At 37.8% G+C, this 23,989-nt stretch overlaps 1 protein-coding gene across 9 annotated transcripts in view; it reads left to right on the top strand.

The window, feature by feature from the left end:
• Nucleotides 1-23,989, top strand: part of pacs2 (phosphofurin acidic cluster sorting protein 2) — a 47,873-nt gene that overhangs the window by 10,764 nt on the left and 13,120 nt on the right. For 8 of the 9 annotated variants that reach the window (XM_056254946.1, XM_056254948.1, XM_056254951.1 and 5 more), the window contains exons 2-14: nt 10,246-10,333; nt 11,176-11,265; nt 11,676-11,801; nt 11,891-12,050; nt 13,739-13,812; nt 13,899-13,979; nt 14,108-14,167; nt 18,209-18,360; nt 18,464-18,554; nt 22,161-22,232; nt 23,103-23,230; nt 23,408-23,540; nt 23,658-23,762. In XM_056254946.1, the coding sequence (XP_056110921.1) occupies nt 10,246-10,333; nt 11,176-11,265; nt 11,676-11,801; nt 11,891-12,050; nt 13,739-13,812; nt 13,899-13,979; nt 14,108-14,167; nt 18,209-18,360; nt 18,464-18,554; nt 22,161-22,232; nt 23,103-23,230; nt 23,408-23,540; nt 23,658-23,762 (1,360 nt within the window). The remainder of the gene's footprint in view (nt 1-10,245; nt 10,334-11,175; nt 11,266-11,675; nt 11,802-11,890; nt 12,051-13,738; nt 13,813-13,898; nt 13,980-14,107; nt 14,168-18,208; nt 18,361-18,463; nt 18,555-22,160; nt 22,233-23,102; nt 23,231-23,407; nt 23,541-23,657; nt 23,763-23,989) is intronic. The other variant, XM_056254949.1, reaches the window with a different exon arrangement.

A 23,989-nucleotide genomic window follows, 5' to 3' on the forward strand; every position in this document is an offset into this window, starting at 1 on the left:
ATGTGCATGACCACACGGCAGAGGGGCACATCGGTTTTGTTTAAATAAAGCTGTGACCACAGTGAAAACTTCATTCCTGATCATTGCAGGTGTGTCTGTTTGGTTTGTAAAGACAGCAGGTAACAGTGTTCAACCAAACCCTTGAAATGAAAACAATGCACAATTATGCATTATAAAGCATGCATGTACAAAAAGAAAATATCAGTTTACAAATTTTCAGTCAGCTGCACTGTTTTCTGTTCTGCATTTCAGATCTGTTTAGTGCTTCTCTCCTGTTAAGCGTGTGCATTTTAGTCTGTTGGACTGTAAGAGGGATGGGTCACCAAGGTTGACTAGTTATCCAACAACTGACTAGTCACTTAGTGAGGTCGACGATCTCAGATTAATAGCCATACGTATTCAGATGGATGTCTTTGACCGTTGTATCGCGTCTGTTTTTTTATTGTTCTCAAGTAGACCTTTGCTCAGAAGTAACTTTACAATTTTTTATATTACATTTAATCAACTGTTCTTAAGAAAAACAGATTTCATTCACTAAACATCACCTGAAGTTTGACAAACAAAGTGTTTCAATTAGGGCTGTCAAGATATCAGATTTTTCACTACACTGTTATCCTGGCCAAAAGAATCCATAACGATATATCGTGATATCTATAGAAATTTAAAATAAATAATTAATGATATCAGTTAAATCGAAATTATATTATATACAGTGATAAAGGCTGTGCCGATTGGCATTGCATTGTAAATATACATGAAAATACCTGAGATGGCTTGAAGAACACAATTAAACTATAATACTGTTGCAATAGTGTGTTAATTCTCTTCATGTTTAATCAGTCAAATGGTCTCTATCTGTGCTTTATTCAGCTACAGCAATAGAGTGATGCAGGGATGACGTCACTTTGTAGGCCAACCGGCAGTTCGCATCACGCTGGTTCCCTCGACAAAAACCCAATAGGATTTTCCCATAGGCTTTTGGATTATTGCTAAAAACAAGCTCTGTGATCAACAAAAGTTTATGATACTTACACTTTTTGTCCACGAAGATTTATAATCACAAAATAAACACAACTTTTATGAATTTCGAAGCCTAAATGCAGTGGCCAGAAGTAAAAAGCTAAAGGTAGGCTATAAACGAACTACACTGTCCCACGAATTCACTAAGCTTCCGACAACTCTCCGTTTTTAATGTAAAAACATTTACCCAGAATGATTGAGAGTAGTTTATAAGAGCACAATTATAAGCATAACGATGCTGTAAAAGTAGACTGAGTTTACCTGTTCGGTGTGATGGCGTTTAATGTCCTCGACAGCCTCTGTAGTCCCATTTAGCCACTTGTTAGCAACCGTCTTTTTCAAGACACGTAACAGCTTCAAAAAATCACGAGTCGGGTAATATTGATGTGTTTTGTGTCGTAGAATAAAACGTCTTTTTTGTGTCTTGAGCTTGTGTTCACCGCAGACCTTATTTTAACCATTTAACCAAAAAAACATTAAAAAAAAAACATTGACTTCGCCACGATGGAACCGGAAGTGCTAAAATGGTAATTCGTTTCTGCGTTTTGGCCTACAAAGTGATGTCATACCGACACAACCGACACCTACTGTACGTTTGGATGGCAAACAGATACTGGCGCTGGAGAAATTACATGCCATTTTATTATACGTGTATAATTCATTTGAAATATTACGGATTATTGCCAATACTGGTATATGGCAACCCCTAGTTTTAGATACATATTTTTAAATGGTGCACACACATTCAGGTTTTAAAGACAGTTCAAAAGAATAGCATTTATTAGAAATAGTAATATTTTGTAACATTGTAAGTGTTTTTACTGTCACTTTCATCAATTTAATGTATCCTTGCTGAAAAAAAAAGTGTTGGTTTCTTGAACTACTTTTGAACTGTAGTGTATGTTGTTGTTTTGTTTTGTTTTTTTAAAAATAGAAATTCAGATGGACAGATATGGAAATATTGCCCATATAATTGGTTATAAAGTTTTGTTTAACAATAAGTAGGTCACCTAGAAATAATGTAGGGTGGGTCTCGTGATCATTTGGATATTTTTATTTGCCCATTTTACTTATTGGATTTAAAGATGTATCTGCTGTCCTTAAAATGAATGCCACCTTGTTTGATTTTTTTTCCTCATCTAATATAATTATATTTATTCATCAAGTGTGTTGCAAGTGCAAATACTGTATGCATAGGTGTATTTGTGGGGCATTTATAATGTTTAAAAAATAGAGACTCTCATTGTACTAAAGTATGGTGTTTCTGCAGCTGGAGCAACTAAATGCTTTGGTTTCTGATAAGCGTGTGTGTGTGTGTGTGTGTGTGTGTGAGAAAGAGAGATTCAGTGAGAAAGTAGGAAAATGTAGGTCAGTTGTATTTACAAGGAAAAGAGATCCATGTGCATGTTGACTCGTTTGTTTTGTTTGACTCTGAAATGTTTTCAGCATGTGTTAGTCTTTAACTGCAGTTCTCTGGAAGTTACACACACACACACACACACACACACAAACACAGCTGTTGCTAATGAGCTGAATGAAGTCAACTGAGTGTGTCCAGAGAAACGTGTGCTCATGCTCAGGTGAAACACAGACGGATTGTTTGCATCGGTTTATGATCTCCTGCATTAAAGCTTAGGTTAACTCGATCTCTCCTGTCTGTCTGTCTGTCTCTCCATCTCAAGAGAATCTGTGGTGGTTTTTCCCCCGTCTATCCGTTATCCACAGGCCAAGGACTCCTGTAATCTCACCAGGGTGAAATAAATTCAGATCTACTGTGTGTGAATTGTTGTTTATATAGTCCATATCTCTCTCTCACACACACACACACACACACAGTTTTATTGCAGTCGTTGGGACAGATTCCAGGTTATCTCGACTCTCTGCTCCATTTAAAGTTCAAACACATAATTTAGAGTTTCAGATAAAAAAGTAATGTAGAAAATATCAAGTGTGCATACAGTTTTCTTGGTAAAAACTATGCGGTTTATCTGTCATTTGCATACAGTGGCGTCCAAAAGTTTAAAGGGTCATGAAAGCCTAAAACACATTTTTTGAGATTAACATATATGTACAGGTTGCACATCACTGAAAACAAAAATAGCACTAGTTATGTTTATTTTTAAGGGGGAAGTGGTTATTTTCGTCATTTTTCTGAGCCATTTCTTTCCTCTGCTTTAAAAATCGAAGTTGAACCAACGTCACAAAATTAAAGTGTGCGGAGTGGTGACTGGCTGGAGAATACACGTCTACTTCATCAGTTTCTGAGCTTTTCTCCACATTATTCATGAGAATAAACTTTCAATCCAATCACTGTGCTGTATAATGCTTGAGATCACAGCACAGAATTCAAATGTCACAAAAGACTTGTTCAGCTCTGTTATTTTTATCAATTATCAATATATTATCAATATTGCGCTGTTGTCCTTTCCTCAATACAGTAACACAAAAGTGTTGTTTGCATTTTACCAACGATGTGGTCAGAGCTGGAGTTTGACTACCAACGCATGGAAAATATGACTGTAACAACAACATCAAAATGGACAATTCTTATTTTTGATGTAATATTGCAGTATTTATTACAAATGATTTATCCGTGCACATCATTATTTATTTTTTTCATTCGTATGCCCTCATAATCTTTGTCCAATTGCCCTCCCTCTTGCTGTGATCTCTTCTCTGATGAGGTGTTTACAGGCGAGAGAGCGGGGCAAACTGTCAATCACATGAGATCATAGCAATAGCAAACTGCAACGATCCAATCAATTCCCGATAGACAAAATCAAGTCCCGCCCTACATTATTTCTTGTTCGAGAAGCCACTTCACTCGGATATACATCACAATTTGGAAGAAAAGACTATTGCAACTTCTTTTTCATGCTGAATGAATTTAATATGTAACAACACACACGGAATGTCGCATTTAGTTTAACACCAGACAAGTTTTTAGTGCTCCAGTCCAGACATGGACCAGCACTCTTCTTCAAATTAAATGTGCAAATAATATCACAGATAGCGGTATGTTGATATTCCTGAGAAAGATTTATCAAAACGTATTTGATTGGTTCATGATAGTTGTTATAGTCTCTAATGATAAGATTATTGGGAGTTTGTTGTCATAGGGTTATATTTTTAACCCTTAAGCTGGGTTGAAAACCTTTTAACACCTTTGATGTTCCCGGCCTTTTAAAAATTGCTTGTAAATCGCTCGTTATGCTATATTATCACCAAATATTGGATTCCATCTTTTTGTCAGCTTGTTTTATTTCAATTAGGGCTCGTTTTGTATTTCTTTTTGGATCGTTGGCCTCATTGATCTGAGCTTATGCACCTCAGTTTTTGAGTGATAAAAGCATTATTTGTGGATGATTTGGTCAATATTCAACAAAATATGGAAAATAAATTGCTCTGTTTATTACAAAAGTGTGCTTTAATGCTTAACCAGGAAGTTTGTTTTGAAATGCTCTTATCTTGCACAAAAAAGCACAAAGTCACGCTTGTGGTGGACCTGCAATCGACCTACAAAAAATCTCTTATAATATCACCAACTATTGGATTTAATCTTTGTTTTTAAACTTGTTTTCTTTCAATTAGGACAGGTTTTGTATTTATTTTTGAAACTGACTGATCGTACTGGTTGAATGGAAACAAGAACATCTGACCTTTTGTACAAAGGAGTTCAGTGTCACAGAAATCTGCTGACATTCTTTTACTTGTACATTTCATTTCATCCTGTGAGCTTAGCCTATAATATTTTCTAAAATTTCTTCGTCAATATTCTTTATTTCCAGGTTTCATACTTCCAGGTTTCTATATTTCCAGGTTTAGACAAACTCAGCAGAAATTAGTGTGTGTGTGCTGTGTGTTTGTAATTGCATGTCAACCAGTCATGTGCTTTTCATACCAATGAAAACTTAGATAACTTAGATCAATTATAGACTTACACACTTCTTAGTGTGTGTTTGTGTCTGAGTCTGAGTGTGTCCCTTCCATCAGTTACACTAAGGAATGTTGAAGTCTTTGAAATTGAGCTAATTTGGCCAAGCTGACCTTGTTAGAATAGTGTGTGAATGTGTAAGAACCTGTGTTTCTAGCTTCCAGAAGTAAATGTAGGTCACCTCTCTGGGGTTTACTCACTTTCAGACACATGCAGAATATTTGGACCGTCATTCTGATGAGATCACATACACACGATTCCAGCATGGAAACGGACCTGAAAATCCTTACTCGCTTTGAAGGCACACACAAACAAACTGTGAAATCGAAATGGTTTTGTTGCTTTTAGTCCATGTGTGTTAGTTTTGAGGCAATCTCTGCTAGTGCACAAATGTGATAGTGTGCAGTTAAAGTTGTCGTCATGAAATCAAAATTGACCCTATTTACTTTGTTAGCGCACATTACTAGTCTTGTGGTGAACAATCCGTGCAAGTTACTACACAGAAAAAAAAAAAAATGTTTGTTGTGGTAATCTTTAATCAAAATTGGAAAATTGACTTCCGCTCTGGAATGGCGTTCCTTCTCTGACGTCAGTTTGACGGCTTTGGTTGAAAATGCTTAACCACTCCTCTCCAACCGTCAGTCTGCTATGAGCGAGGGATGGAGAGGAGGTGCGCTAAAGTAAAACCCTGACCTCTATTCAATATTCCGTTGCACTTGGAAATACATCACAACACTGAAGTAAAGTCGGTTGTAACTTCCGGTTTCATGGGGACTTTAAAATTAGTCTCTTCCAGGAGAATATACCCCAAAAAATGATGACTCATCATGCACTATGCAGTTCTCTGTCCAATCGAATGCACTCTAGAATGTGAACGTCCCTTCCCCTCACACCATCTGCAACTGACAATGATGGCTCTCATATACAGTATATATATTCGAAAATGTCCATTTGATATTTAACTAAACATATTACATATAACTTCAATGTCCATATATCTTCCTGTTTCAACAGGAAATGCGTCAGTAACAGAATGAAAACTACTTTCGTGAAGGTGAAGTGTGTAATTTTAAGAATCACTAGCAGCACCAAAAATAAAAATTGTACACTGTCCCATTGGTCAGACACTGCGTTATATTTGTATTATTTATATACTCTTTTGGCATTTACTATTTTTTTTAGTTAGCTATCATTTTTATATTTTATTTGATTCATTTTATTTTTAGTTTAAATAATTATGTTATGTTCTTTTGTCATTTTTATTTGTTCTTTTAAAAAATATATCTATTTAGCTTTGATATTTTTATTTCTGATTTGGTAATTTTAATATTTCTTAACTTATTTTATTTTAGTTGCAAAGGCAAGTTTCAGTTTTAGTTTCAGTTAATAATAACTGGTCTGACTCAATCATACATTTCACGTTTAATTTGTTATTATGGCATGAATCATAGGGTATTTCTATTGATGTAATGGACGTTTTCTTCTGTAAAGATTGTCAATGCTGTATGCTTCAGGTCTGTAAATCTACATATACAGTGTTTCTGTGAGTCTTGTGAAATGATGGTGTCAGCTCTTGTGTGTTTTAATATATCGGCTAATCCCGGCGGTGTGTCAGGGCCCGTAACCTGAGCGCAATTTCACCCCTTAGCACTGGCGTTTCAGACTTAAAGTTACAGTAGATGTGCGTGTAACCTGAGTCAGGAGTGATGGGAGCTGATGGTTTCTGAGGAGAAATGAATGAAATTGATTTTGTTCTCATTCCCTCTGTGCTTCCAGAGTCTCTGCAGCATCTGTCAGAGAGAAACACGCACACAGTATCTGTAGGAGAGTGTGTGTAATGGAGCTGTGATTGAGTTTGCATCCAGCCGAGTGGAGTGAAACGCGTTTATCTTTAACTCCAGAGAGGATGAACACAGTCTCTGTTCTTCTGTGGGAGGTCATTGAAGGCTATTAGATCTTTATAGGAGGTTATAGGCCTACATAGTTATTAGAAGGGTTTTGTTGACGTGTGAGAGAGAGAGAGAGAGTGTGTGTGTTTGTGTAATGAGAGACACAGCACACACACCTCACACCACACCAGCTGAAATAATCAGCCTTTGTACTGAGAAAACAACATTAATTTGTGTGTGTGGCCATTGTTTCCTGTCGTGTTTGTAGGTGGTCTCATTGATCAACCTCTGACACAGCTTTTACTAATATCAATTATTTTTTACTTGATATAATTTACTATAAATAATGTGTGTTGACGGTTAAAAACTAAAGTGTGTAATTTATGGCAGTGTTTTGAGTCCAACCCCAAGCTGTATTTAACGTCACAATTAAAAGAAAGAATATATATATATATAGGCCTATATATATATATTCATGAACAAAGTAGATTTAAACCCCCTTCCCCAATTATCTTTAGTCTATTGTAATGCAAAATAAGAATTCCTGTTACTGTAATGCAGAAAAAGACTAGCGGTAATTAAATTGAAAAGTATTTACAGAGTACAATTGTAAGTACACATGACATTATTATACTGAATTATAATGACTAGACAGGAAAAATAGAGGGTATGCGTTGATGTCAATTTCCCGCCGGAAGACGACCACTTAAGCCGGACTGAGTGGCAAAAGAGCCGCTGTATGACTGGATTTAATTAGCCTAGGATTTAATAGGGGAAACTGTGAAAACATGAGTAAAACAAACGATTCTCAGTTTAAACTAAAGGTTGGACTCGATATAGTGTTCCTTACAACTTACCAAAGATACAGTGATCCCTGGATATTGACATGGAGCCAGGAATCGTGTTTCCTGACATTTATATGCGTCTGATTTCGATGCTGGGGAAATACATAAAGCAAATTTACCTATGAACGCTTTATATAAATACAACAAGATAGGTAGGTCTAAATTTGGATCACTTATATCAATGTTATATATATCATCATGATATATATATCATCAGCCCTAAAACTTGTATAGTTTTTTTTTTCTCAGTTTTTGTTTAAAAACATTGAATTATGCAGAATATACGATGGTAAATATTTAATTGATGAGTTGTCAATACAATATATAGTGTATGATTTTACCCCAAAATTCAGCATATGGAGTCCAGTTGTTTCAATGAATTGCAGTGATCCATCTGCTTCTCTGTAAAAATATACCTCAGATTTCTAGTCAAAACTAGATGTACAGTCAATCTCAAAGCTCTTTCCCGGTTTAGATCCCGGTGTTTTGTGTTTTTCACAGCATTCACGCTGAAAACAAATGCTGCCGCTCAGTCTTTTTACCACTCAGTGGGCGTAACCGCAGTCACTCCGGTCGACAGTGACGTCATGCGCATACCATTTTTTTTTGTGTTATATTATTGAGTTTGTGTTGCAAATTTATCTTTTGCTTTAATAGCTTTTTTTGCTCTAATTGAGGAGAATTAGAGGTCATCAGCCACAGCCACAAAAAAAGCAAGTTTGTGTTTTTGTGGTTGCAAAAATATTTTTTAATCTGTGTTTGTATGTGCTGTGTGAGAGAAATGTGTGTATGTAAAGTGTATTTAGAATCGCTGTGTGTTCCTTTGTTGTGTGTTAGCATGCTAATCGCTCAGGGGAGAAGAATGGCTTTTGTTTGTGTGTGTGTGTGAGTCAAAGTAAGAATGGTGTGTGTGTGAACAATACCAGCCTTCAGATCACCCGAGAGATTGAACTGCGTGCCCCTCTCTCTCTCTCTTTCTCTCTCTCTACATATTGCCAAAGCATTGCATAAAGCAAAAAAACAAAAAAAACAAACAAACAAAAACATTCACAAAACAGTCTCATGTATTTTATGTCTCATATATATATATGATGAGGAAACATATCCGCATTAGTAGTACTATTCATTTGCGTATATATATATATATATATATATACGCAAATTAATAGTACTAATGCGGATATGTTCCCTCAGTACCTCTTAGTTTGTGGCATTTATAAATATGATGTGCTACTAAAGAGGAAATTGGTCCAAGTAAGATTTTTTTTATATCTCTCTCTCAATATTGTTTTCAATTCAAATGAGCTTTATTGATAGCATGACTGTGTGAGATAGGACAATATTGCCAAAGCAATAGACATATACAAACATATAGATAAATAAAAGGGGAAAAAAGCATATATGTGTCCTTATTATAAATAAATATGTTATCACAATTAACAAAAAAAAAAAGACAAAGTGAATGAATCAAGAGAGCAGAGATAAAGGGAAGAGGGATATTTTCTCTCTCATTCTCGCTCTTTCCTCCTCGTCCTCTTAGTACCTGGTATGTGATTTGAATATATAAAGCGTTTCTTATTAATATTCTATGAGGTGCGTGTGGGACTTTCCCCATTGGCTTTTCTCTGTGTTCAGGCTGCTCTGGTTCCTCTAAGGGCCTCTCTGGTCCCTTGATCACTTCCCACTGTGACATTCCTGACTCATCTCTGCTCCAGCTCTCTCCCTGCATGACTGACATTATCTCATTCTCTGGGATGGGGTACTCTCTGCTTTTAAGGCATAGTACAATATGGCTTTTTTCATTGCCCACAAAGGAAGATCTTAGGCGGGTTGTTCACACACTCAAGTCTTTTCCATTTAATGAAAGTAATGGGTCTGTCAAGATCCATAAATGAGAAAAATCACCACATGCAACTTGTACATTCTATTCTAAGTCTTCTGAAGTCATTCAATAGATTTGTGCGAGAAACAAATGTAATTCCCTGTGCAATTTGAATTTGCATATGCGCATATTTAAATGTGCCCCGCCTGCATTATTCGATGTCTGAGCTTTGGCAAAAGGGAAGATTATAGGCAAATAACTACGGTACTTAATTGTCTTTTTTTGGTCTACTAATCCTTGAATTCTGGAAATGTTTGCCTCTGTGATGTGAATGTGGGGGTGTTGATTCTTTTTTTCATTTGTGTTATTTATCACTGTATGTGCTAAAGGGTGGATGTCATTCAGTAGTGTTCAGGTTTACTGCGGTGTCGAAGCGAGGGCGTGTGATTGTTATGTTTTAGTAGAATTTAGCTCATTCAAGCGGTTCCTCCTGGTTGGAATGACAGCCTCTCAATGGAACGTTTTGTAAACAGTTTTGTATGCCAGTTTCCAGAGGGCTGAAATCCCCGAACCCCACTTCATCAGCCCCGTGACTTCTAGTTGTTTTCTGAATTGATCTGTCCTGGTTGAAAGCTACTATGCTACTATACTACTTACAAAGATAACTCTTCAATTTGACAGACATTATGTATAATCACGTGTTTGTGTAAATAACTCTGTTGTTTTTGTCTGTAGGTTGTGTAGTCTGACTTTGAAGAAGCTGGTTGTGATGAAGGAACTTGACAAAGAGCTGATTTCTGTTGTCATTGCAGTCAAGATTCAGGTACGTAGTGATCAGCAGTGTATATTGTTTTTCAGCATGTGTATAGATATTTTTTTTCCCAACAAAGACTACAACATTCATAAGTATAAAGACAATGAACAAAATATTTTAAAAGGAAACATTATTTTATTTTATTTTATTTTATACACTGCCCAGCCCGTTTTGATTTAAATAGGCAAATGCTTAAGAGTCTTGATGGAAATAAATGCTGTGATGTTATTTCCATCAAGATGTGCATTTTTGATCAAGATCTTGTGTTGTAAAGTGTATTCTTGACTCTATAAAGTCAAAGCCTCCAGCACATCCCAAAGACTTTCAATGAATTTAAGGTCTGGACTCAGAGGTGCCAATTCATGTGTGAGAACGATTCTTCATGCTCCCTCCCAACCATTCTTTCACAATTTGAGTCTGAGGAATCTTGGCTTTGTCATCCTGGAATATGGCCATGATGTGTTTTCCTACATGGTTGTTTAAGAAATGAAAACCTACACACTCCATCAGTTAGGGTTAGAAGAACTGTTGCCAAACATATAACATTTTAGAAACATAATAATCACTGCAATAATAATCCATTCATAGACACTTAAGAATTTGCTTATTTAAATCCAAACAGCGACTTTTTTTGGCCTGGCAGTGTATTACACCATAGAAGAGTCTTACAAGCAATTACATTTTACACATTTTTGGCCAATACAGAGGTATGGGGACAAATTCCATTTGACAAAATTAGAAAAGCCAATCCAAAACACTTTGCAATAAACGTGGATAATTGTTTCTTCAAAGTGATGTCAAAAGGAGCAATTGTGTGAAAGACAGATGGTCTGTTTGCTCCTGTGATGTAGGGCTCCAAGCGAATCCTGCGCTCTCATGAGATAGTGCTGCCCCCTGCTGGAGGGGTGGAGACTGATCTCGCTCTCACATTCTCCCTACAGGTAAAGATATCCTCAAAACACACATTTTCAAATGGCTCAATCATAAAAACAATGGCTCTGTTCCAAAACTGCCTTGTCCACTGCCTACACGGGCAGCTGCCTTGCTTGACAAAGAACGTCATGAGCGACTGATTTGGAACGCTCTGCATTACTCTTTGCAATCCATTATGGGAGTGCTTTCACCGCAGAGGGTACATGATGTGCTGCCTTGGAATTTGGCCAAAAGGAAGGTATCGTAGAAACAACCTTTTCTTCAAATGCTCCCTGCGTAGACAGCTTTCTAAGTTTTGAAACAGAGCCAATATTGTTCAATACATCATCATGCACTGAATCATTTTAGATTTTTTATTATGAAATTGAGTTTGATTTTCTTCTTTCTGTCCCGTGTGTGCGTGCTTGTATGTAAATAGTACCCTCATTTTCTGAAGCGCGAGGGAAATAAGTTGCAAATCCTGCTTCAGAGGAGGAAGAGGTACAAAAACAGAACAATTTTGGGTTACAAGACGTTGGCTGCTGGTTCTATAGACATGGCAGAGGTATTTCAGGTTTCTTACTGAGGTCAAAATAGTCACTTTTGAAGCGCACACACATGCTAACATGCTGATTTGTTTGTGTTTGTGTGTAGGTGATGCAGCATCCTGCAGAAGGAGGGCAGGTCTTGGCTCTGTGCAGTAATCAGAAGGAGCTTCTGGGTAAAGTTGCTGAGATTTGGATCTATTCCCTGTCCAGTCAGCCGATAGACCATGAAGAGGCGGCCATTCTGGGACAGAAAATCAAATGTTCTGGTAAAAAAAAAAAACATCCAGCCATACAAATGAATTTTTAATGAATTAGTCGAGGGCATGTCCCTGACAATAACCAATTGTATTTTCTATATATATGACCAGTTGTGTTTTCCATGTGTTTCTATGTGTTTTGCTTCTTTATTGTGTATTTTAGCGTGACTGGAACTAGGGATGCGTAACCTGTAGGGCTGAAACGATTCCTCGAGTTACTCGAGTTACTCGATTACAAAAATTCCTCGAGGCAAAAACTCTGCCTCGAAGCCTCGTTAAATTCCTATGACACGCACTATACGCGGATCTATACTATAGCGCGTGATACATTTTGAATTTATTTGGCGCGATGGCGGAGAGTAAAGATGTCCATAAACGGCAGAGAATGTCTAAAGTTTGGGATCATTACATACTTAAAAAGGAAGAGAACAAGGTGCAATGTGTCTACTGCAAAGTAGACCTGGCATACCACAACAGTACGACTGCAATGAATCAGCATTCTGAACCGAAAACATCCATTACATGCTGTTTCACCAAGCGTCGCTGAAACAAGGTAACCTGGTGTGCTCACACCGAACGCGAATAGAGCGTCAAATACGCGTCTATCGCGTGTAGTTAGACACTTAAACATTCGCTCGAGTTAAAATTTTTCAACGTGCGTGGAAGACGTTCGCGACGCCCGGCGCGAATGATGCGTCTATTCGCGTCTTTGCATTGACTTTGTATGTAATCTACTCGCGTAAATAAATAAATTTGCTTTCGGTGTGTGAACCCCTTCACTCACACACACGCATACACGCATACACCCTCGTCTCTCTCACGCGCCAGTCAGATCAATTGCGGCAATGCATCACATATGCTTAAACTTTTATGTAGCCACGCAACAATAATTTCAGCATGCCTTCACTGTATACACCGCGACGTGATGGAGGAACAAATATTGTATTGCAGTCTGTGCGAGACTGTGTTTGTATGTGTTTGTATGTCACGTCTTCCAAATAGTTACAGACAACAACAAAAAATTAAATTCCACAGCCTGCTTCTCCAAATCCACTCGTACTTTTGGGGAAGACATTTTAATCGGCTACCAAAGTAATTGAGCATAGAACATTGTTGGCACTTATACTAAATGGGTAAAAATTGCAATAAATAGGCTTAGTTTTGGAGCCAAATGTTGGAGTTGAAATAAATACCAGTTTTTTTGTTTGTTTGTTTTTTGAGAAATAAAAGCCAAATGCTTGATCATTTTACAGCCACATCATTTTCGTTATGCATTATTTGTTTTGGTTGTTTAAAAACACACACAAAAAAATTATCCGATTACTCGATTAATCGATCGATTAAGTGCTAGATTAATCGATTACAAAAAGAATCGATAGCTGCAGCCCTAGTAACCTGATATATTGGCACCTTATTGGATATCAGCTATTTATTTGTTACGATTTCACCCGATTATTGGATGTTTAATTCTGCCTATTTTAATACTTAGATCATCATTTAGCATTAACTTAAAGGTATAGTGATATATCATGGCAAAAATAAAATAGATTTATAATATTGTCTATTTATCGGTTATTGACCATTACCTAAAAATAATTATTTGTATCTGTGCATTCCTAGCTGGAACTCTCTATTGACCAATCAGCATTCAGGACGGGAGCTGTCCTTTTTATAATATTGTTTGTTTGACTTGGTAGATAATTACTCAGAAGAAGAGTATGAAAGCTTCTCGTCAGAACAGGAGGCCAGTGATGACGCAGCACAAGGACAGGTCATTACAAGCACACGCACAAATAAAGCAACCTCACTTCCCTTTCTTCTTGCTAATGCTGACCCGTGTTTGTACATGCTCCTTAGGATCTTGAGGATGACGAATACGAGATAAGGAAGCCCAAAAAGCAGAGGAGGTCAATAGTCCGAACGGCGTCAATCACCAGGGTAAGAACGCCAGAGAACAATGAGAATTTACTCGCAGTCCTCACTTTCAGATGTGATCGTGTAGCCTACTAAACAGACTGTTAATATGAGCGTGTATGTTTATGTGTTTGTTTCTCTTTCTCCATTAGCAGCAGAACTTTAAGCAGCGTGTGGTGGCGTTGCTCAAACGGTTCAGAGTTTCTGAAGAGGTTGGTGAATACAGAGTTTACTTGTTGCTTAAAGTGCCCCTATTATGCTGTTTTCAGACATTACCTGGCTTTCATGTAGTGTATAAAATAGCTGTAATTGTCTGCTAAGTTTTAAAGATCAAAGTGCACAACAAACTATGTAGGTTTGTAACATATTTGCATAATGCCAGCCTATGATCGCCATTGGCTGCCCGTGAACATCTACTTTGACCCGCACTCAAACACTGTGTTTGTAGCTGAGGCCTGGAGGAGTTTGGATCATGTTGTCGACATGTTCGAAAAGATGCTGTTTTCATCATCGTTACTGTTGGTATCACTGTATATAAAAGTGCTGAGGAAGCCTCCGGAGCTGAAATTCAGATATGGTAATGGGCGTTTCGTTTCCGACACGCTCTGTAAGCGTAGACCAATCATGACAGACTGGGTCATCTGACCAATCAGAGCAGAGTAGGCTGGCAGTAAGGAGGGGTTTAGAGAGACCAAGTCCTATATAGAATCAGACACTGTGAGAAAAGAGGTGATTTGAAATGTATATAATGAGGAAATATAAGTGTTTTTGGATCTCGGATGCCTGTAAACCTTTTGCAGGAAACCTTAAGTTAAGAACCTTTAAAATAGCAAAATCAGGGCACAAATCGCTTTTCTGAAAAACCATTTCAGTCTGACTGCTCTGATCGGATTTCGTGTGGTTTGTCACTATGAAAAACCTAAAAATATCAAATGCTGTTATAGGAAACATTCTGGATGTCGCTGCAGAAACAAGGTTGTGTTGTTGTAAAGGGCTGGACTGGCAGAAAATTACAATATAATGGCACAAAATAAAACCATGCATTCTTAATCTTTAGCCGTTGCCTCATAAGACACAGTAGTCCAGCGCGGCGGCTACACATCGTCATGTTGTAAGACAACAACATCTGTATTACAAACCTCTCCATGTTGCGGTTGTTGTTTTTGGCATATACCTACCAATGCAACGTCATTGCTATAGAAACCAATGCAGATATTCCGGTAAACGAAAGAGCGCCACGGGACATACAAATCGGATCCGAACAGTTACGATACACAGTGTGTACAGTCAATAATTTCGATCAGATATACAAATAATCAGATTTGGGCTGACAGTGTGAATGTAGCCTAGTTCAACATTTCCCCATATAAAGTAATTTTATAAATGATTTCTTCAACTCTTGCATGACAGCGTTGAGTCTGAGAGGCAGTAGGCTGGAGGCCTGACCCTTACGTGACTCCACAGATTAATTTAGCCATGCTTGATCAGCACTGCTACGGAAACTGAAACCCTGTTAGCTTATAATCTTGCCGAGTAGAGTTCGGCACAATGTTCTGAACAGCATTGTAGCATACTATTCTTCTGACATTATGCAAATATATATGCTGCATGCATGGAATAACTGGATGAGCTACTATATTTAGATTTAAATTTTTGCCCACAATGCAAAGCACTTGATTTAACCTTTAATTTTCAATCTAATGAACTAAAGTAATTTTAGATTTTCTTTTTTATATTGGACTGTTCATTTTGACACATTTTATACATAATTGGATTAAAATGAGATTATTTGCTGAATTAAAGCAGCACTAAGTAGGAATTCCGTTTTTGTCAAACAGCGACCCCTAGAGTCGCTGTGGAGTACTTGTACTGTCGTAAATAGCACTCACGCAGAGATTGCTCGCACTCACGGCCGGATCCCCTCCCCTTGTACACCGGTACCTGTTCAGTAGGATGGACGCTGTAATGAGTGGAAATAAGGTATGGCCCCTTTAAGAGCTGCGCGCGCCCTGTTTAACTGTCGCCAGTCTGTATTGTATGTGCGCCTCGAACACCACATGTATACGGCGCCAGGTTATTTCTGTTTGATGCTCATTTTATCAGAATTTTATCAGATCTGTTTCTTGCCGTAAAGCAATTAGTTACCTCGCGAGACCTGATATCACACGATACTTCCTAACACTTTCCGCCGGCCCAAAGTTGCAAGGGTGGTTTTGCGCCTCACAGGCACCAGGGGGGTGCGAGACGACCACCATTCAACAAGAAATCAGTAATATCCTCCTGGGACCCAAGAATAGACTTTTGTCCACTGTAGTGGACATTATATTTTAGTGAATTTCTCTGACATCATACATGTCACATGACACAACCTGGGTGTCCTGTAAAGAGCACATTCAGGACTTTTCAGAGATACCAAATGTTTGGAGGTTTCACCATGAAAACAACTTCTCCTTGGTCTTTAAAAATGTTGGACATTAATTTAGTGATCAAATGTAGCATTCTTATGGAAATATGATAATATATTGTAATTATATTTAAATTGGACTACTTTTTCAAATTGTATTTCATAAAACAACATCTCAGGAAAATGTTAAGGGGTTTCAAATAAAAAAAATACTTTCTGTTACAGAACAGGGCATTGATTTCAAACGTGTCCACTGTAGAGGACATCAGGACTAAAACCATGTTTATCAGGCATTCTGGGAGACACAACAAGTGAATATGGAGATAAATTATACATCAATATTCCTATGAAATATTAGATGATATTATTAAAATGTTGCCAATAATTACTCCAATTGTTACACTTCTTTTTTCATTAAATGTTGCTCCAAGAACACATTAATGTGCAAATTAGATACAGTGTATAGATACATTGCATTGAATGGGAATATTAATTTATGGCCATTTTACCCACATATTGCAAAAAGTAAAATGGTGTATCAATTCATTCCATTATTTCTTTCATAACATAGTTGAGAATAATCTTTATACAAATTTTGGTTGAAAAAATCCTGAAACCCCAAAATTTATTGGTGATTGAAAAAAAATCCCATTGTTTTTGCCTATACATATAATTTCATGTCATTTTATTTTTTAAACAACTTAGTCCTGGCGTCCACTACAGAGGACATAGCATAACTTATGAATAAAATATTATTTTATATTGGTGTTTTTTTACCATTTGTTTATTGTGCTCTAAACAGTGTGATGACATGGAAAAAAACTAAATTCAAAAAACTTTTTTTTTCTGGGTCTCAGGAGGATATAAACATTACAATGACTCCAAAGCTGTTCGGTTAAGGTAAAAAAGTTACTTAGTTCACCTTTAATCATGCAACGTGAGGCGGTCATGTGACATAATATAACAGCAAAGTAGCATACTATTTTACTATAATTGCATAATGCACTCCCATTTAAAAAAGAAAAAGGCAATATATAGTATATCCTCAGTATGCAGTAAATTGTAATCTAGTATTCGGTTCCATGCCATTCCAAAGATAATGCTGCCCACAGCAAAGCAAACACTTGCCACTTTGGGTTCAGAGGTCAGTCCTGTCTCAAGGACAGGACGTGTGTGTTGATGTGCAGAAGCAGCAGTGGCATCCAGCGGGGACAGAAACATGATCTCATCAGCATTATGTCTCAGATTACTTCCTGTTCTGACAATACGCTGATTCTTATTATGGAACACACTGAACCCTGACTGAAGGTTTTTTCAGCAATATTTTATTACAGGAAATTATTGAACACCAGGCATTTTGAACACCAGTCAGTATGGTTACATTTTGAAATTTAGTACTAGCTTAGTACTTACTAAATACTGCTCAGTATATACTGTATACCGACTAATATTGCAAAAACAATAGTTTTGAAAGCAAACTCTTTAAAATGGAATGTTAATATTTGATTTGAGACATTATTGACTCATTGTGTAATGATTATTTAGTTTATAACATTTAATGCAGAAATGACGTTTGTGCATTTAGCTCAATCAGTAGCAGCTTGTTAATATTTGAAGAAGCTGGATTTACACCGACCATTGATGGTTGCAAACCAAGTCCTTGATTGATTTCCTCCCTCATTAATATTATTCAGGAACATCACATTCTGCTTTGGGATCGATTCCCCTGCAGCTGAGTCTGAGCACTTTCTGTTTTATCAGATTGTGCTTAACCCTCTGTGTCCGTTTCATCTACTGGCCGTCACTTCCATGCAGTTCAAACGAGGAATACATGTTTAAATGTTTGTAGGTGTTGGACTCGGAGCAGGACCCAGCCGAGCCGCCTCCAGAGGTAGAGGAAGATCTGGATCTAGAGAGTCTGGAGTTTGAGAATCCGAGTGACAGTGGACCGGATCTGGATGATGATGAAAGTGTTCTCAGCACCCCAAAACCCAAACTCAAGTATGTCGAGGAGAGAGTTTGTTCATTAGTGTATGTGTAGTGCCTATTTTAATATTGAGATGTGTGTTGTTTTATTAACCGTGTGTGTGTGTGTTTGATTTAGGCCATATTTCGAAGGAATTTCTCTATCCAGCTCTCAGACAGAAATTGGCAGCATTCACAGCATTAGGAGTCACAGAGAGCCGCCCAGTCCAGTAAGAACACACTCATGTGTTTAGTAGATATTGAAATAAGCACATAACATAAACTTATATTGTCTTAAAATAAAGCTAATTATACTAACCTAATAACTAACCCTAATTTAAACCCTTTCCTAATATATATGTATCATTCAAAAGTTTGGGGGTCAGTAAGATTATTATTTTTTTATTTACAAAAGAACAAAAGAAATAAATTGAAACATTTATTCAGCAAGATCAGCAAGGACAATTGTTTTTCTTTTGAATATATATATACACTCACCTAAAGGATTATTAGGAACACCTGTTCAATTTCTCATTAATGCAATTATCTAATCAACCAATCACATGGCAGTTGCTTCAATGCATTTAGGGGTGTGGCCCTGGTCAAGACAATCTCCTGAACTCCAAACTGAATGTCAGAATGGGAAACAAAGGTGATTTAAGCAATTTTGAGCGTGGCATGGTTGTTGGTGCCAGACGGGCCGGTCTGAGTATTTCACAATCTCCTCAGTTACTGGGATTTTCACGCACAACCATTACTAGGGTTTACAAAGAATGGTGTGAAAAGGGAAAAACATCCAGTATGCGGCAGTTCTGTGGGCGAAAATGCCTTGTTGATGCTAGAGGTCAGAGGAGAATGGGCCGACTGATTCAAGCTGATAGAAGAGCAACTTTGACTGAAATAACCACTCGTTACAACCGAGGTATGCAGCAAAGCATTTGTGAAGCCACAACACGCACAACCTTGAGGCGGATGGGCTACAACAGCAGAAGACCCCACCGGGTACCACTCATCTCCACTACAAATAGGAAAAAGAGGCTACAATTTGCAAGAGCTCACCAAAATTGGACAGTTGAAGACTGGAAAAATGTTGCCTGGTCTGATGAGTCTCGATTTCTGTTGAGACATTCAGATGGTAGAGTCAGAATTTGGCGTAAACAGAATGAGAACATGGATCCATCATGCCTTGTTACTAGGGTTGGGTATCGGTTGGGTTTTATCCGATACCAGTACCTACTCGGTATTTTTTAAACGGTTCCGGTGCCTAAACGGTTCTTGAAACGGTACTTAAGAAAACGAAACCGCACACACTTTATCAAAAAATAATACCCTTTTATTTACAAGGCCAAACTGGACACAATATTAACTTAAATCTTTAAACAATATAAATACAAATAATAATAAAACCAATATAAAATAAAAATTCACATTTACATAATATCAAATAAAACAATATTGTATCAAACAATGTAATAATACTGGAGATTAATAGAGAATACTAGCAGGCAGAGCTGCCAACTCTCACGCATTGACCGTGAGACTCACGCAATGGGCTCTATGCACGGCGGTATTTCCGGTGAAGGTCTAAGGATGCTGGATTACTTCCGCCGATCGTAGAGTCCAATGCTATACCGAGAATTTATATTGGTTTTTATACTCTATTGCTATACTAAAGAAACGTTAGTCACAAAAACAGACAAAACAGACACTCCTCGTTTTGTTTATGCTTCTGTGTTTATTATATTAAATAAACATAACTATATATAAAATTACATCTAAACGTATTAAAGTTTCGTTTCAAAGACGAGAGGACAGTAAATTTTGAAGACTCTGCCATAATCCCGTTTTCCTTGGTTTTCCTCCGCTTTAAATCTCCCCAACCGGAAACGCACGAGCATCCTTGCGTCAAACGCGGAAGTTATGCGTGCATATAGCCCATAGGCTTTATGCACAGCTTCACTACTTCCTGAACTTCAGCCAGCCCTTTGTTTCCTGTCTGTCATTATTGGACAAACTGATTAATCCAGGTGTGCCTGATTATTGTTACTGAGGCCAGGCACACCTGGATTAATCAGTTTGTCCAATAATGACAGACAGGAAACAAAGGGCTGGCTGAAGTTCAGGAAGTAGTGAAGCTGTGGCATAAAGCCAATTGACCCTTTTCACACGCTCTCACGCACGCCACACATCCATTTTCTCACGCAGAGAAAAATCGCGGACAAAGAGGACACTGACACCGACAGACAAGGTTACTTTTGATATGGAACAAATCCACAGCTGTCAGATTCTGTCAATATTTTTACGAGATTCACACAATAAATAACGTTTTGGCTCTTTGAAATGTGACAGATCGCTGTAGCGCGTCAGTTCAAACGGCACGTGATACAGTAGCCTACAAATACAAATCCACTGCTTCTAAGCTTCGCAGTGTTGAGTGAACCTATGAAAGAGAACATCTCTGGTTACTGGTGTAACCTATGTTCTCTCAATAGAGAACGAGACGCTGCCAAGCTCCTTGCGCTGCCGACCAGCTTCCTTTTTCGGCAAAGAAATCTGAGGAGCAGATGGCGCGCGCGCGCCAACATAATATGACAACGTAAGTGCGTCGAGGCGGCGCCGGCGCCATCAGCCAATAAATTGGCTTGATTCTATATGGATTCAGCCTATCGGCACACCCAGAGGGCATTCTGACGCGTAATTTTACACGAGAAATGCAGCCAAACCTTGCGAGCAAGAGCGCGCATGCGAGACAGAAGAGACTGTGTGTGTGTGTGTGTGTGTGTGTGCGTGTGTGCCTAATTAAGTCTGGCACCAAAATCAGGCACCGAAATTGTCGTTCTTATTCGGTCTGGTTACTACCGTTTACGTCGGAACCGGTTCCCTATTGGCACCGAGTTTCGGTACCCAACCCTACTTGTTACCACTGTGCAGGCTGGTGGTGGTGGTGTAATGGTGTGGGGGATGTTTTCTTGGCACACTTTAGGCCCCTTAGTGCCAATTGGGCATCGTTTAAATGCCACGGCCTACCTGAGCATTGTTTCTGACCATGTCCATCCCTTTATGGCCACCATGTACCCATCCTCTGATGGCTACTTCCAGCAGGATAATGCACCATGTCACAAAGCTCGAATCATTTCAAATTGGTTTCTTGAACATGACAATGAGTTCACTGTACTAAAATGGCCCCCACAGTCACCAGATCTCAACCCAATAGAGCATCTTTGGGATGTGGTGGAACGGGAGCTTCGTGCCCTGGATGTGCATCCCACAAATCTCCATCAACTGCAAGATGCTATCCTATCAGTATGGGCCAACATTTCTAAAGAATGCTTTCAGCACCTTGTTGAATCAATGCCACGTAGAATTAAGGCAGTTCTGAAGGCGAAAGGGGGTCAAACACAGTATTAGTATGGTGTTCCTAATAATCCTTTAGGTGAGTGTATATAACAGTTAACAAAAATATTAAACAGCAAAACTGTTTTCAACATTTTTAACACCAAATAAATCCGCATATTAGAATGATTTCTGAAGGATCATGTGACACTGAAGACTGGAGTCATAATGCTGAAAATTCAGCTTTGCCATCACAGGAAAAAATTACATTTTAAAAAGTACTAAAATAGGAAACAGTAATATTTCATAATATTAGCGTTTTTACTGTATATTTATCAAAGACTTATCTTACCAACCCAACATTTTTGTACTGTAATATATATAGCCATTTTTAACCACTTTTCCCTGTGAGGAGAAAGGAGCAGCTAGATTAGAAACACAAAGACTCCAGTTAAATAAATCCACAGCTAACTCTCTACTTCTCTCTCTCTTTCTCTGTTCAGATGGATCCTGATAAAATAAGGGCTGGAGGTGGGAAGTTTCAGATGGATAATGAATCTGATCATATTTCTATGGTATGTCCTTCATTACCACAAGTTACACACTGAATATCAGATCAAGACTCGTGTTCATCTGCTTTGTGATGAGCTCTGACAGCCACATTGAATCAACATGTGGAGTAAACGGGATGTAAACAGGATGCTACAGTGTAAACTGTAAAACAATGTTATTTTGTAAGCGTGTCCAAACTAGGACTAGGTAAAATCTAAAATATACGTGATATAAATTTTCTTCCAATATAACTTATGCAGTTATTATAATTTGGGTAACACTTTACAATAAGGTTCATTAGTTAACATTAGTTAACTACCTTAGTTAACATGAACTAAGAATGAACAATACTGCTTCAGCATTTATTAATCTTAGTTAATATTAATTTCAACATTTAGTAATATGTTATTAAAATCAAAGGCTGTATTTGTTAACATTAGTTAATGCACTGTGAACTAACATGAACAAACAATGAACAGCTGTATTTTTTAACTAACATTAACAACGATTAATAAATACTATAACAAATGTATTGCTCATTGTTAGTTCATGTTAGTTAATACATCAACTAATGTTAACTATTTAACCTTATTGTAAAGTGTTACCATTATTTGCTTTTTTATTTCGAGGAGCAAACCAAGAGCAATGATAGTTTTGTCTACACACATAAACTAAGGATGAGAACCAACAAACAACAGAACCAAACGCAGTATATATACACAGGGAGAACTAGGCTGGGCTAATCGGTATCTAAGGAAAGACTACTTAAGGTCAAACTGAACCGAAACTAAAGACACAGGAATGAAAACACAGAAACCAAACATGACCCTGACAATATTAAATGGTATTATATAATGTTTTTGAAAAAAATTGTATGTGTCTCTTGGATTTAGGGTCATCCTGAGGTTGTGACCCCTACCACAGAATTGGAGATGATGGACAACTTGGACACTTTCATGGAGAGATTGCCTCCAATTGGCCGGATGACGAAAACGGAGTCACTCATCATTCCATCCAACCGGTGAGGATACACAAATCAAATCAAATCACCGCGGTTAATGTATGAGGGTACATATTTTGAGATAAAGAGAGCATAATAGATCATTCCTATATTTCAAGATGCTGTACATTTGACTTAGTTTTTTTGTTTGTATTTAAAAAAGTTGCAATATGAACAACTTTCTGTCTTGATCTGAAGGGTGGAGCCAAAGTTGGCAGGGCGACGGGGGCGGAGCACATCACTTAAAGAGAGGCAGCCCAGTCGACCGCCCAACGAGAGAGCCAACAGCCTGGACAACGAGCGCTCTCTTGAGACACGCTGCCACCTACAGGTCAGATAGAACCTCGCTGCATACGGCAAATGTACTCTAGTTACTAAACAGAAGCAGCAGGTTGTTACTTTATTTAAAAATTTTCATTGTACTAATTTTGGTCCCTGTTGTGGTTAGATTCCACGTAAAACTGTTTACGACCAGTTGAACCACATCCTGGTGTCAGACAGCTATCTCCCCGACAGCATCATCCTCATCAACACCTCAGACTGGCAGGGCCAGGTATGATTGACAGCTGTCAATACGGCATCACAGTTTTTTCCTATTATCATTGGTAGATTTTGGTCGGTGACCTAAAACATATATTTATATATAATGGTATTATTATTATTATTATTATTATCATAATGATAAATCATAATACACAAAAAGTTTAGGGCTGGTCATTTAAAAAAAAAAAAAAAAAAGTTTTTGTCTCTTACACTTACCAAGGCATTTATTTAATCAAA

Source organism: Rhinichthys klamathensis, unplaced genomic scaffold (genome assembly GCF_029890125.1).
Source record: "Rhinichthys klamathensis goyatoka isolate OS25496 unplaced genomic scaffold, OSU_Roscu_1.1 h1tg000115l_1, whole genome shotgun sequence".
Lineage (NCBI taxonomy): Eukaryota > Metazoa > Chordata > Actinopteri > Cypriniformes > Leuciscidae > Rhinichthys > Rhinichthys klamathensis.